The sequence below is a fragment of the Myiozetetes cayanensis genome, unplaced genomic scaffold (genome assembly GCF_022539395.1).
Source record: "Myiozetetes cayanensis isolate MyiCay16 unplaced genomic scaffold, myiCay2020 scf1, whole genome shotgun sequence".
NCBI classification, from domain to species: Eukaryota; Metazoa; Chordata; class Aves; order Passeriformes; family Tyrannidae; genus Myiozetetes; species Myiozetetes cayanensis.
Window position 1 is genome coordinate 82,995,695 of NW_026086604.1, and position 13,952 is coordinate 83,009,646.

General features: G+C 54.0%; 1 protein-coding gene across 1 annotated transcript; it reads right to left on the reverse strand.

Moving 5' to 3' along the window:
- Positions 1-1,724: 1,724 nt before the first annotated feature.
- Positions 1,725-7,553, reverse strand: FOXF2 (forkhead box F2). The gene is made up of 2 exons (XM_050340163.1): positions 6,527-7,553; positions 1,725-2,617 (listed from the first exon to the last, which is right to left on the reverse strand). Exons 1-2 carry the CDS (start codon positions 7,536-7,538, stop codon positions 2,451-2,453), a joined length of 1,179 nt encoding a protein of 392 aa, XP_050196120.1. The 5' UTR covers positions 7,539-7,553; the 3' UTR covers positions 1,725-2,450.
- Between the last annotated feature and the right edge of the window lie 6,399 nt (positions 7,554-13,952).

The following is a 13,952-nucleotide window of genomic DNA, read 5'->3' on the forward strand; positions in this document are numbered from 1 at the left end:
TTAGTATTCTTAAATTACCAAAGCAGAATATAGAAGCCCAAAACAGAAGTATGCCCTACCAAATCCTTCCCCTTTCTTAGGATAACAGCCGCTGGGAGCATTACTCACGTTTTCTGGGATATAACAGCACTCCAAAGGTGCGGGAAAATATAATTGAAAAAAACAAAACAAAAAAAATAAAGTCGCCGTGACAACATCTGGTGAAGCCGCGGAGCTGAGGGGGCTGCCCGCAGCCCGGCGGCCGGGGCGCCTCTGCGGGCAGGGGCCGCTGGAGGGCACTGGAGCCCCACGCCAGGCCGCCGGGGAGGGAAAGGCAGTTTTTTTCTCTTTGAGGTCCTGTCATTCCTGTGTAAACAAGTTACGTTCAAGTGTTTAGGATATAAATTACGACCATGCAGGCTTGCCTCGGAAAGAATGTAAACACAGCACTGTGGTCGGAGCAAACTCTGAAACTGACTTCATAATTTATCACAGGCCCTGAGAAGCTCGGGGAAGAAAAGGGCATGTCTGAGCATAAATGTGTATTTAAAGAGATGAAGAGTCTTATCTCTATGTATAATTACATAGATATAATTTTATATATGTGTGTATGTGTGTGTACGCATATATATATGCGTACATATATATATGTGTGTGTGTGTGTGTATATATATATATATACACACAAGCGTGTGCGCATATGGATGTAGCATTTTACTGAAAATTCCCCTTTTTTCAGCGTCCGGGCGCCGGGCCGGTCAGAGTCGGGCGGCGGGGCACGTCGGGGCGACTCTGTCCCCGCCGTAGGACGGGAAGGGCTGCACGGGGGGCAGGCGACGGGCGGCACCCGACGGTGGGGCCGGGCAGGGCTGGTTCGGGGCCGTGCTCCTGGTCACTCGCCGGGCCGAAGCGGGGTGGGTTCCGTGGGCATTCCCCAGCCGTGGGGTCGGGGCGGCCATGGGCGCCTGTAGGATGCACGGGCCAGCAGTTCCCGGCTCCGGCTCTTGGCCGCTCGTCATCCACGAGGCATGTTGGCATCGTGGGGACAAGGGTTGCTTTGCCTGGGGTGCTGCGAGGGCCTCTTTTTTTTTTTTTTTTTTTTTTTTTAAAATTTCTTTTGTTACTTTTTTTAACTTTCTCTCCCTTCCGTCCTGGTTCGCTGGCCACACCGTTCTCGCTGCTTTCCTGAACCCTTTTCGATTTTATCGGGGATCCCTCTCACCGCCCACCCTTGAGATGCCCTTCCGGATCCCACCCCGCATTGTACAGGGGCTCTTGCCCCCGCACCTGTCAAAGTCCCGTCGGGCACAGAGGAACTTCGAGGAGGCTATGTGGGACGGGGACACGGGGACACCTGAAGGCATCCCTAAACAGCAAAGAGGGTGTTTCGGACCTGGACGGGTCCTCGAAGAGAGGAGCATGCAGTCTGGACCCTCCTGCTTTTGTGTCCTCAACCCCGGTTAATTCAAAGTCTATCCAGCAGCGGGGCAAAGCAGGGTGGGAAGTGGGAGTGGGCAGGAGGTGCAGTCCAGAAACCATGGCACTGGCCTCCTAGGGTCAACCACCGGCTCTCCTCCTCCACCTCCAGCGGCGGAGTGATTTGGGCTCGCGTCTTTAACGATCTCGGATGCTGGGGGTGAAAGAGTTTTCTCAGAGGGAGCCTAGGAAACATAAGTGCCTGTCCAGTGATAGTCGTTTATATACATTTTATTGGAAAAAATTTTTACATCAAAATATTTTGGCAAACTGTAAAAAGTATACATAAGTGCAAATATATTCTCCTTTTAAAGCAATAGTGTGTGAGTATACACGAGATTTATTTAAAATAATTTTTAAAAAATATTGTGGTAGAAAACAACTTCTGTAAAAATAAAAAACAAAACGTTGTATTGCTGCAATACTGGAAAAAACGAATTTTTCTTAAAGTCTATACACGAAATGGCTAAACAATACTGTTTTAATAATATTAGTTGGTCGGTGCTGAAGTCCATACAAAGTGTCCTTGGTGGGGCTCGGGGAGAAAACAAAATAAAGAAGCAAATTTCCTGCTAAGGCAGTAACGGAAGGGGGAGTCCTCGCAGGTGTTGAGCTGAGAGATTTATTTTTCCTATTCAAACACACTTTCAGGTATAAAAATATAACGAATTGTTCCCTTTCCCAATGCTCGATACCTTAGATCACAGAAAGGCGGTTTATGATTAAGGTGGCATAAGGATACTTACATCTCCCCTAACGCAAAACATCACACAAGGCATTTTTCTTTTAGTAAGAACTTTGGAGCATTATATCGGCTGCACGTGTCCTTCAAGGGATGGAGTGGGACCGAAAATACTGCTTCCTTTGGTAATTTTGCTAAGTGACTCGTGTACTATCAATGCTATCAGAGTGCACAATATATTTAATCTTCGGTGGTCCGTCTATACCTCGGCTCTGTTCAATGCCACCTGATTGTCTCTGTTGGAGCGCTGCCTTCACATCACGCAGGGTTTGATGTCTTGACAGACGCTTTGATGGTGGTGATGGTGGTAGTAAGATCCACTAGCGGATGGGTGAAAAGAAGAAATGCCATTAAAATTGAGGACAAAATCTTTCCTGTCACACACTGGGGAGGGATGATGCTGGTAGCGAGGCAGTCCCACTGCAAGAGAAGGAAATAACAAGAGCTGCTCAGAAGTCGGAGAGCTCTGCCCGGGAGGAGCGCCCTTGCTCCCACACCCGCAGGGAGGAGAGGCTACCTGCATGGGGCTGGCACACCACTTCCTTACCCCCCGGTCTCGGGTCCCCCCTGCCAGGTTTGTTAACTCCTCTTTGGCTTTCCTGGCAGTTGACTTGGCAGAGCCTGCCCTGTTTGCAGGGCAGAGAGCCCCGGACGACGAGGGAACATGGGTTGCCCGGTGTTCCCCATCGCCCGCGGGTGCGCTCGGGGCTGCACCCACGCTCGTTCGAGCCCGCCTGCCTACTCTGTGGGGAGGTTCTGAACTACACACCCGTGTGGCACGCAGGCTGAGGAGAGGAAGGCATGCGGAGGTGGGTGCCCACGGACACGTGCCCGGCCGCGTCCCAGGCGCACGCGTATCTCAGAGCATCCCTCCTGCGTGGACACACACGCACTGCTGTTTGTCTGCCCTTCTGCCCGCGCAGTTACCAGCGTGTAGGGTTAGTAAACCCTCTGCGTGTGGGGTAGATGAGGGAGTGTGTCTGTGTCTGTGTGAGTGCGTGAGGAGACGATGCCACTTCAGTGTTTTCCTGCACGCGTCGCAGCCATTTGAACCTGATTCCCATCTTTCCTCGCTCTCCACCCTCTCTATCCCGTTTCTAGGAGGTTTTTGCTTTTGACTTGAACGGTTGAAGATTGAGTTCCAATCATGATCCATTTGTGTATTGGTACAGTATGTATGTGTGTGTAAGAGCGTGCACGCCTTTTCGCCTGCGCGTTTTCATAAACATAAGATACACCCTACGGTTCATCAATAACAACAAGCAAAATACATCCGTGGCACCGACATGTAAATGACCTTGCAAATTCCCATTTTAATTTCCCACAGCCTAAGGCAGCCTTTCGGGGACCGCATGGGAAACATCACCCCACCCCCAACACTCCGCGCCGTAGGACTGTGCTGGGATCTTTAGTCTGGCAGGGTTCCTACTGGATCCGGCCTGAGCAAGGCCCGCAGGGTAGAGCCAGAGAGGGGTTTGGTTTGGCGTGTGGATGTCAAACTCGGCTAGCGGCATCCTGTCAAATATGACCGAAGGTCAAGGAAAAAAAAAAAAAACAGCAAAAGAAGGAGAAGGAGGGCGTAGGAGGAGGGGGGGAAAAAAAAAGAAAAAGAAAGAAAGAAAGAAAAAAGAAAGAAAGAAAAAAATGAAAAAACCCAGGAGGTAAACGTCCCCGGTTTTCCTCAGGATGGTGGAGCCGAACCCTTTGGCGGCGGCGGCCGGCGGCGCGCACAGCCCGTCTCCTCCGGCATTGTCCCTTCCTTCACCCCGCAGAGCTCACTTTATAAAAGTGATTATTTCGCTGGATTTCCTCGGCTTTCTAATAACCCTGCTGGTATGCTCACCATAAACTGGGGCACTTTATTACAATCCTGATTCAATAATTTAGCAGGATTTAATAGTGTGCGAAAAAAATCCGTCTACCCCCACCCCCCAGCTTCAAAATATTTTTAGCAGAACGAAGCCTCCTGTTTCCAATTTTTTCCTCTCTTGTACTTGGGTCTGATGTAAATTCGAGGTTTTAAGTCCGCCCTGACGCTGTCATGGGTAGAGGATTATTGACCGATCAACAGACATTGCCACCGAATTTGCTTTGCATTTAACTAAGAGAAAGGGAAAGGCGAAATTCATTTGATACTGCTTTTGTGCGGAGAGGAAGAGAAAGATTATTGCTGGTTATAATTATAAATGAAAGAGCTCGGATCCTTTTTCCGCATCTCCTTTCACTCTTCTAAAATGTTTACACCACAGAGATTTTACGTGTCACGCACTAAAAAGAATTGGATCCCCCCCCAAAAAAAAAAAAAGAGTTGGTTTGGGCTTATTTTAGTGAATCAAGAACTGGAGGTGGCTTGCACTAAATTCCTGGGCCCAGATGCTGAAACTGTAGAATATAACCAGAGAAACCCCGTTTTCAAAGTGGTGGTATTAAACCTGAGTTGCTGGAAACGGACACTCATCTTCGGCGTTAAGAAAGTGCCCAACGGTCCGTCTGCGTATATATCCTTCCTTGAACAGAAACAATTGGGATTTAAACCGCCCCGACCTCGGAAACCACAGCGGAGGGACCAGAACCCTTGCTCTCTCTCCCTCTACATTTTGTTTTTTGAAAGGGTATTCTTGGGCAGCTTCTGGATGAAAATTTCTCTTCTAGGAATCGCCTTTCTTACCTCAGGTGTCTGGCAGGAGGAGGAGGCAAGCTGCCTCCCAGCTCCGCTCCCCGTGCCAGTCCCACTCTCGCACCACGCGTGGGCCCCATGGGCAGAGCGTAGCGGGCTGTGCAGCCGCAAAGAGTAAAACAAACAGAGGGAAACAGACCCAAAGAAAGGAAAAGAAAAGAAAACAAAAATCCAAGCAAAAACAACAAACCAAAGCAGAAATTCCTGACGGAAAGTACGTAGTTCGGTGGGGGATGCCCTTGTGAACCCGCTGGCCTCTCGCCCCGGCCCTAAAAAGCACGTGGAAGGACGGCCTATATCTCCGAAAAGTTGATTTAAACCTCAGCAGGAGAGCCCTGTAGGCACGGTGGAGCCCACCTGGGGACCCCCGTCGTCCCCGCACTCCTCTGTGCCGAAACGCCGGTAGGACAGTGATCCGCTTGGCAGCCGCCTCTCCCCAGAAGCCACTTCAGGGCTATTTAGGGGTTTGGGTCTTTTTTTATTATTATTATTTTTTAAGGGAGAAAAATTTGCAACCGCTTGGTCTCCCCTGTCAGCCCATGTCCCTTCTGCGATGATGGCAAAGCGATTTGTCCGGCCGCTCGCCCTCCCCACAGCGACAGCAGACTGTGAGGAGGCCAGGGCAGACTCCAGCCCTCGCAGAAGGACAGGAAAGTGATTGACAGGAGTCCAGGGAGGGGGCGGGAGGGGACCCAGAGCTGAGGGTCGCCTGTATTTGTTACTTGTTGAAATTCCCATAAAATTGAACAAGACCCCGCTCTCATAGGGGTTAAGTCAGGCTAAAATCCTCTTCGGTGTGGTCCAGCCCAGACTGTCTTTGTTTGCTTAACCTCTGGGACCCACGTTTGAAAGGGCTATTTGGAAAAATTCCCCGTAAGAGCCCAACATCTTTTACCCATTTTTGTGCTCAGATATTTCTGAGCAGACTTTGTCTGTAATCACCGGCCGGGGCGCGGGGGGGGGGGGAGATTGGGAGAGTGGGAGACAGAGACCAACCAGAAAACTCTTTCCCTCCCGTTGCAGAAATATACTCGATCCTCTTTAATCTCTCTATAGCATTTTTAAAGATAAGCGGATGGTTTTGGTGTTAGGGTGTTTTTTTTCTTAGGGTTTTTTTGTGTGTGTGTGTTGTTTTTTGTTTTTTTTTTTCCCACCCGCAGGGTTTAGAGGGTTTGACGCCTTTATTTGATTACTCCCGCGACGCGTCTCCGCGGAGCGCGGTTTACCGAGGTGGCGGCGATGCCCGGCGGCGCTCTCCGCGAAGCGAAGCCGCAGCCCGGGGCGGCGGGGCGAACCCCGCTCTCACAGCAACGCACAGGACGCTGGCACCGGGACGGGGATATGAGAGCCGGGACCAGGCCGGCACGAAGCCGGCACGGAACCGGGCTTTCCTAGGACTGCTCCTTCTTGGCTCGGGGCAAGAAGGAGGGATGCTCGCAGCCGTACCCACCGCCAACCCCCCCAGACAGCCCCCCTGTCCCGAAGCAGAACAGCTCCAACCCACGCGTATTTTTTTCCCTCTCTCAGACAAGGCACCTCTTTTTCCAACACCGTGGTGGTCTGGGGTTCCCCGCGCGAAACCTTTGTGGCCAGCGAAAACTACCGCCGGCGCCGCACTCCCCGCCGCCCCCGCCGCCCCTCCGGGTCCCTACCTGAGAGGTCGTCGCGGGGGCTCTGGTGCAGGTATCCCTGCTCCAGGGAGTAGGAGGGCACGCTGGAGTGGATGCCGGAGGAGGCGGCGTTGGCGGCGGGGAGGCCCTGCTGCTTTATGTAGGGCGAGGCCCCCGAGGCTGTCCAGTGAGCCGAAGGGCTCGTGTAGGGAGAGTGGCACTCGATGGCGCTCGCCATGGCCGGCGAGGAGGGCACGGGGCTGCTGCTGCTGTCGGGGCCGTAGTCCCCGTTGGCAGTCACCGGGCAGCTGGCCATGTAGGTCGAGCCGGGGTTGGGAGACATGTGTGGGACGTGGTGGCCGCCACTGAGTCCCTCGTAGCCGCTGGCCATAGCGTTGGGCATCATGTCGAGGTTGTAGCCGTTGGAGTGGCAGGCGAGGGAGGCGGGGGGCGCCTGGAAGTCGAAGCCCTGCGGGAGGATGGAGGCGCCGAAGCCCAGCCCGTTCATCATGCGGTACATGGGCTTCAGCGCCTGGCATTTCCTCCTGAAGCCGCGAGGCCGCCGTCGGAAGGAACCCTCCTCAAACATGAACTCGCTGGCCGGGTCGATGGTCCAGTAGTGGCCCTTGCCCGGGCGGCCCAGGCCCTTGGGCAGCTTGATGAAGCACTCGTTGAGGGAGAGGTTGTGGCGCACGGAGTTCTTCCAGCCCTGGTAGGAGCCGCGGAAGAAAGGGAAGCGGGCCTGCAGGAACTGGTAGATCTCGCTGAGGGTCAGGCGCTTGGAGGGCGAGCTCTGGATGGCCATGACGATGAGAGCGATATAGGAGTAGGGGGGCTTTTCTGGCCGCCGCAACCCCGAGCTGGCCTTCTTGCTCTTGGAGGACGCCGCTGCCGCCGAGGAGGAGGAGGAGGAGGTGGAGGTGGAGGAAGAGGAGGTGGAGGTCTCCAGGGCGGAGGAGGGCGGCCGGCTCATCTGGAGAGCTCCGGGAGCCGGGCTGCAGGAGCGGAGAGGGACGGGGGGCTCCAGCCGCTGCTGCCCGCTCTCGGTGGTCATCTGGCGGAGGGAGGGGAATGGGGCAGGGTGGGGTGAGGCTGGGAGGGAAGGGGGGAGCCGGGCGGGGTGGGTACCGGGGCGGGGGTGCCTGCAGGGGAGAATGGGGGGGCGGTGGGAGCCGCTGTCCTCCGGGCACCTCCTCAGCGCGGCGGTCGGCGGTGGGGCGGTGGCAGCGCCCTGCGCATCCCTCCCCACCGTCCCTTGCGCAATGGCTCCTCTGCTTTCCGCCGGAGCCAGGCACTGGGCGGGATGGACCGGCCCGGCCCCGGCTCTGGTCCGGCCCCCTCCCTCCTTGCGCCGCGCCGCCCGCGGAGGCTCCGCTCAGCGCCGCTCCGCTTCCTCCTCTGACCCCCACCTGGGGACCATCCCGCTGCCTAATCCGGCAAGGAGAGGAAGCGCAAGAACCCCCCTCTCCGATCTCTTCCGCACTGTTACTCTTTAATATATACTTTTTTCTTGCGTAAAAGGCACAGAGCAACCGCCTTCAATCTTGCTATTATTTTTTCCCTTCCTCCCTCCCCCGATTCCGGCAGAGAAATCAGCAACGATAGAGAGAGGGAGATGGAGAGCGAGAGGGGGGAGAAAGAGACCACCCCCTTTCCAGCTGGCCTCTGTCCACCCGTCATCTGGGCAGGAGGTGCTGCTGCTGCTGCGGCTGCCGCTGCTGCTGCGGCACCATCGCCGGCTCGCTCCCGCTGCCGGCCCCGTACGGGTCCCGCTTACTACCTCCCAGGGTTTCCCGCGGCCCCACAGGCACCTCTTTGCGCTCTGATCCCTGGCACGGCCCCGGGGCGAGTCGAGCGGCTGCCAACCCGAAGCTCCGCCAGTGCACCCCGGGACACACGGGCGCTGATGCAGCCGTGTGCTTGTGTAGATGCATATGAGGGAGTCTCCCACCCTCCGGAGCCCGAGGCAGCGGTGTTTGTTGCTCCTCGAGCCTGCTAGACATCTGTTTTTAAAGACTTTTCGCTACCCCCTGCCACCCCCCACAGCCCTATAAAACGCCATTCATTTTACAGAGCAGCAGGGATAGAGTCCGAGGATCAGAGATGCGCCCTCCCTGCGCCCCCCGGGGACGTCTCCCCGGTGCAACGGGTGGGTCACGCGTGTTGGCAAAAGCCGCTTGTCGAAGGAAACGGGGCACCGGAGGGGGCAGGGAGGAGAGGGACCGGCAGAGGCACAGGCCTGCTCCCTGATGATGGAGGAGGCTCCAGGATCAAACTGGAGACGCAAGGAGGACGGCGGCAGGACGAGAGGCAGAACAGACAGGGATGCTGGACCAAAGGCCCGAGGGTGGGAAGGAGGCGGACAGAGCGGGATGCCGTGTCAGCGTTCCTGCAGTGCTCTATGTGTATGTCTCTGTGTCCGTCTGTCTCCAGCGCAGCTCCGTGCTGAGAGCTCGCTGGTGGGTACGGGCAGGGAGGGGGTGGGGCTGGTCCCAGACAGTGACCTGCAGTTGAGTGGAAGCAGGCTTTTTCCATCAAACTTTGCCTGGATACCACACACAGAGCCCAAGTGTCAGTTTACTGCCCTGAGCCCGGCTCCTTTTCCCTAAGCTCCACAGTAATTAGACAAAGAAAACCTAAATTAACTGAACAGGCGTCGACAGCTTCCTCCAGATCACCACTGCTACATACATGGGAATGTGTCCGAAAATGGCTTGATTGTATCTGAGGATCAGCTAAGAAAAACACTACCAAGCCCGGCAATGTTTACGACACATTTTTAATAGAAAAAATAATCGCCCGTCGATAGACCATGTTTACCTTCCTTGAGGCATCGATTTAAATTGTTTCCATCGTAAAAAAAAAAAAAAATACAAAAAAAAAATATCTCTCTCTCTATCTATCTCTATCTCTATCTATCTATTTTTTTCTATTGTTCTCTCGAAGGGCAGGGAGGCCAACATGCCATTCCTGATCTCGTTGTAAGGACCTTTTTTTTTTTTTTTTAATATCCGTGTTTTTAAACACAAAGCTATTTCCTTGCTCTAGATCGAGGCGAGCGAGGGTGCTTTTTCGCCTTCCTCCGAGGGATGTCTGTCTAAATGTCACCTTTGGATGACATGTCCAAGTAATTTCTGCGATCTTCGTGAGACCGAAGGCGTTAAAGACAAGGGGGAAGGTCGTTGCCTATAAATCACTCTAACCTGCCCCCGTTTCAGACAGTTCGTTTCGATCATTAATATTAGTCGAGCAGGAAGAATCATTTACTCCCAGCAGAAGATGTCACGATATACTAGGGTGTCATTGGTTTCTCAGCAGTGCGAGATGGACACAGTATGAAACAAAGCCGGGAAGAGCAGCCCTGTGGCAGAGAGACGAGTGCTGCTTCAATCGCGATTTGACAGAGTCCTGATAGGAGAACAGGGGGTAACACATTGAATCAGCCGCCTTCTACCTGTTAGCAACGTCCTCTTCTTCGCAGCAGATGCTTGTTTGAAACATAGCATTAGGAAGTCTCCTAAACATGATCGTGAGACTTTAAAAGATGGTTTAAATTGCCTATGATTAAACAGAAGTGCATTTGCTGTTTGGTGGAGATGTTTATTTTGATTGGTGTATCCATTTCTTAGCTGATCCCAGTTTCGGAGCACAACTGGTTTGTTTTACCAGAGTATACGGAAATTAAACTTTTTGGCAGATTTGGTTACTCAGATGTTGTTCTATAATCATAGTTTTTATTCTAGGAAATCTCTTCATTATTGCGGTTTCAGTTTCATGTTCATAACACAGTCCCCTCTGCTTCGTGGGCTAAATGAAATAAGTTAAACTAAACCAGTTAAGAAAATGGGACGCAAATATGAAAGATAAATGTTTACGGTTATCTTGGAGTCCTTTTTTCGCCCCTCTTTTTGTTCTTTTTCTGTCCTTTTCCTCTCTTTTTTAACTGCGTGCTTCAGGCTCTTTCCTCTCCTCTGAGGTCCTGCAGATGAGAAGCGTTTTTTCAATTAAAGCCGAGACTGAAACTTAAACAAATCCCTCCAGTATTGTAAAAGTGCGTTTCCTTAAGCCCTGGAGGATTTTCCTCCAACTGTCAGTTTCAGGGTGCCTGGATTTAGATCTCGATCTCCAGCGACTGACAGAGATCCCTTTCTTGCATGAGGGGCATGTGGGCATTTTAACGAGCTGGAAGGAGCCGAGCGGCCGCAGAGGAAAGCCCGGGACCCGTCCCCGGCGGCTCGGAGCGACCACCCTGGGGACTTGGGGGGGTGGCAGTCCCGCTGCGGCGGAGGGAGCAGAAAGGCCGGGATGGGAAGGGACTCGCAGCGGTCTTGTCCTGTCCTTTGTACTGCTCCCGGGACCTCTTGACTTCTCGGGACCTCTGGCAGTAGCCGTGCGATCCCGATGTTTGTTTGGAGAGGTTTTTCCGCTTTTTTTTTACTGCCCCCCCCTTTACTTTTTTTTTTTTTTTCTTTGCGTATTCAATGGGCAGCAGGCGTGACTCTTTTTATAGAAGTCTTCCAAGGGCTACCATCACGAGCCTTCTTCCCAGCTCCTGTTGAAGAGTCGGTCTTTCCCTCCTTTCCCGAGGCAGAGGAAAAGGGCAGATGATCACAGGCAATGCGAGGGGTTGAGACACCTCCCATCTCAAGGGCAGACAAGGACATTCATTGCAAACGCAGGGGCCTACCTTCCCTTGTGGGAAAAAAGCCCCAGCCTAACCCCAAAAGCATCACCAGACACACTCCCTGTGCACATAACAGGCATCTCTCATGACAGTTTCGAGGGAGTTAACTGGGGTATCTCCACATCAGTTTGGATGGCTTTCTCTGAGGATACTTTAAGAAAATTTTCATCAGTGTCTGGATGCGGGGGGAAGATAACTCTGGGTCAGGACACCTCCATGAACGTGGTGATCGTAAACTAGTAGGGCCTCACCTTTCCCTTTCCTCTCTGCTACACAACTCTCACGGATGGGAGAGCTTTGTTCAGTGCCCGAGGACGGAAAGAAAGACCAGGAGAGAAATAAAGTTTGGACGAGAAGCCAGACGAAGGGTAGACTCTACCTGCCTTTAGGGAATTGTTTGCCGGGCGAAAATCGGACTCAGCAGGTGGAAGAAGAGTATCCACTCAACTCTCCCACGCTGGACAAGCAGAACCTTGGCTCCTGGGGGCGTCCCGCAGGGAGCCGGTACTCCGTGGGCCTCAAGGGCCGGGGGACCCCGCGGAGGGGAAATGCGAGCGCTGAACACCAGGGACGCGAAGATATCCGCCCCCCGCCGCCCCCCTCCCCCTTTCTCCGGACAGGTCCCGCTTTCACAGCCGTTTGATCTCTTCAACGGGCTGCAAAAGAGTTTCTCAGCGTTTAGGCTTTCCGGGGGACACCTACACCTAAGGTTTTGTTGCAATGTTAACCCCTCAGCCCTCCCAGACCTCCGTCCCCAAGGCTGCCTGCATCCCCTGCGTCCCACGCCAGCCTCATCATTGCACGGGAACCATGACAGACAGATACCCTGCGAGCCTGAGGTGCCCACGCTCCGTTAGAGTTCCCTAAACGCAGAGTCAATATCCACCCGGCCGCGGCACTGTGCTGGGGGTACCGACGATGGTTTGCCGGGACCCAGTGGGCAGCCTGTCCCAAGCGCCCTTCTGTGCTTCCTCCCCGGTCTCTGTCTGATTGGACACAGGAGAAAAGGGATCTCCAGATGTGGGATGGGATAAAGCAGAGGCTCCTACTGATGAAAGGCACCTGGACGCCCTTGCTGATAACGTGGGTGTTGCAACAGCCCGCCGGAGCTGCGCGGACATCGCGGCGATTAAACCTGTACAAAGACACTCTCCGTGTGTAATAGCGTCGGTTTTGTGTCAGCTTAGCCCCCGAGTACTTCCACCGAGTGTTTTTGTGGGTAGACTTTGCGTTTCCTATACCAGATGACCATGTTAAAGATTTTATCCCCTCCCATCTCTGCACAGCTCCAACTGAACTTCCCGGAGCATCAAAATAAACCCCCTACAGCGGTCAGGATATAGGTCACATCTTTAAAAGGAAACACAACCCTTCCAAAAATATAAAACATCTTTGACGTAGAGAAAAAAAAAAATACTCTTTTGTCTCCGAGCATCCTCTGTCGGTGTAAATAAAACGTGACAAGAGCGGGGTAAAATAAGAAGCGGGATGTTTCGAGATCAGAGCAGAGGCGAAGTCCCGGCGCAGTGCGAGCAGCCGGGCGGCGGCAGCGGAGCAGGCGGCTCCGGGCAGGTGGAGGTTCTGCCACGCTCCCGAGAAAGAGGCAGGCTGAGGGCTCGGGCAGACCTCCGAGGGGAGCTGCAAAAGAGATGGGTGTCGGAGCCGATACCCTCCGCCCCTGCACATCCCGACCTCTGCACATCCTTTTACACATCTCAGTGTAAAAGGTCGCGCAAGTGCCAGCAGCACCAGTGCAAAAATAACAGCGGCAGCCCTTGTGGGGATTCATCGTGTCTCTGCAAGGCTGTAGGAAAAGCCCCCCTGTCTCCCAATCCTGCTCTGCATACCCCATTGACAGCCGCGAATAAGGGCAAACACGCTTTGGCTCGAGATCTGAACACACGGTACCTTTTTGACTGGCTTCTCCCCCGCCCAAGTTTACATTCCAATCAAATGAGATTTCTGACTTTACACATTGTCAATAATTTTCATACGTGCACCGACCTTAATTACTTTCCATACCATTTGCAGCAGACAAATAGTTTCAGCAGGGCGAGGGAGCCAGCGGTGCCCCCGGCTCTGGTGGAGGGCTGCGCTTTTCTCCCTGCTCCCCGCCACCCCGCCAGGAGTACACCTCAAGCCCTCCGGCAGCCGCCACCTCCAGCTGGGCGGCATCCCCTTCCCGCAAAAACCCGTGTGGAAAGCTCCGCGGGACTCCCTTTGGCCAGACAGCGGGGCTCGTCGGGTGGGCAGCGAGGGGGGGAGCCCTCGCAAGGGCTGACTGGGACGACAGGCATATCGGTAGTATCGGAGGGTGTGTGGGTTTGTTTGAATTTCGGAGGAAGAAGGATTCGTAGTGATGCGCGCAGCTACCAGTGCGGCCCCGCCGGGAGACCCTGCTCGCCTCTCACCCACGGGCCGCGGAGCGGGGCTCTCCCGCAGCTCCAGCCCCGCTGCCGAGGAAGGCACTAATCAAGAGCAGGTTTCCCCGCTCGCTTCTTTCCTCCTCCCAGCCTCCCCCCTCGGTACCCCCCTCTCTTTTCGTGAGAGGTTTGCATTAATTTTTAAGTAAAGCCCATAAAACATAACGACCCAGTGAAAGGTAGGGCCGAGTTACTGAGTGCCGGATTATTACATGATTTACGAACATAGTTTGGAAAAAAGTAATAATCCAAAATCGCACCTCAGTAGTGAGCCTGCCAGGGACGGGTACGGCTGCTGCGGCCGCGGACCCGCCACCTCTCGCCTCGGCGACCCTCAGTAGGGCCGGTTCGAGGTGCGGGG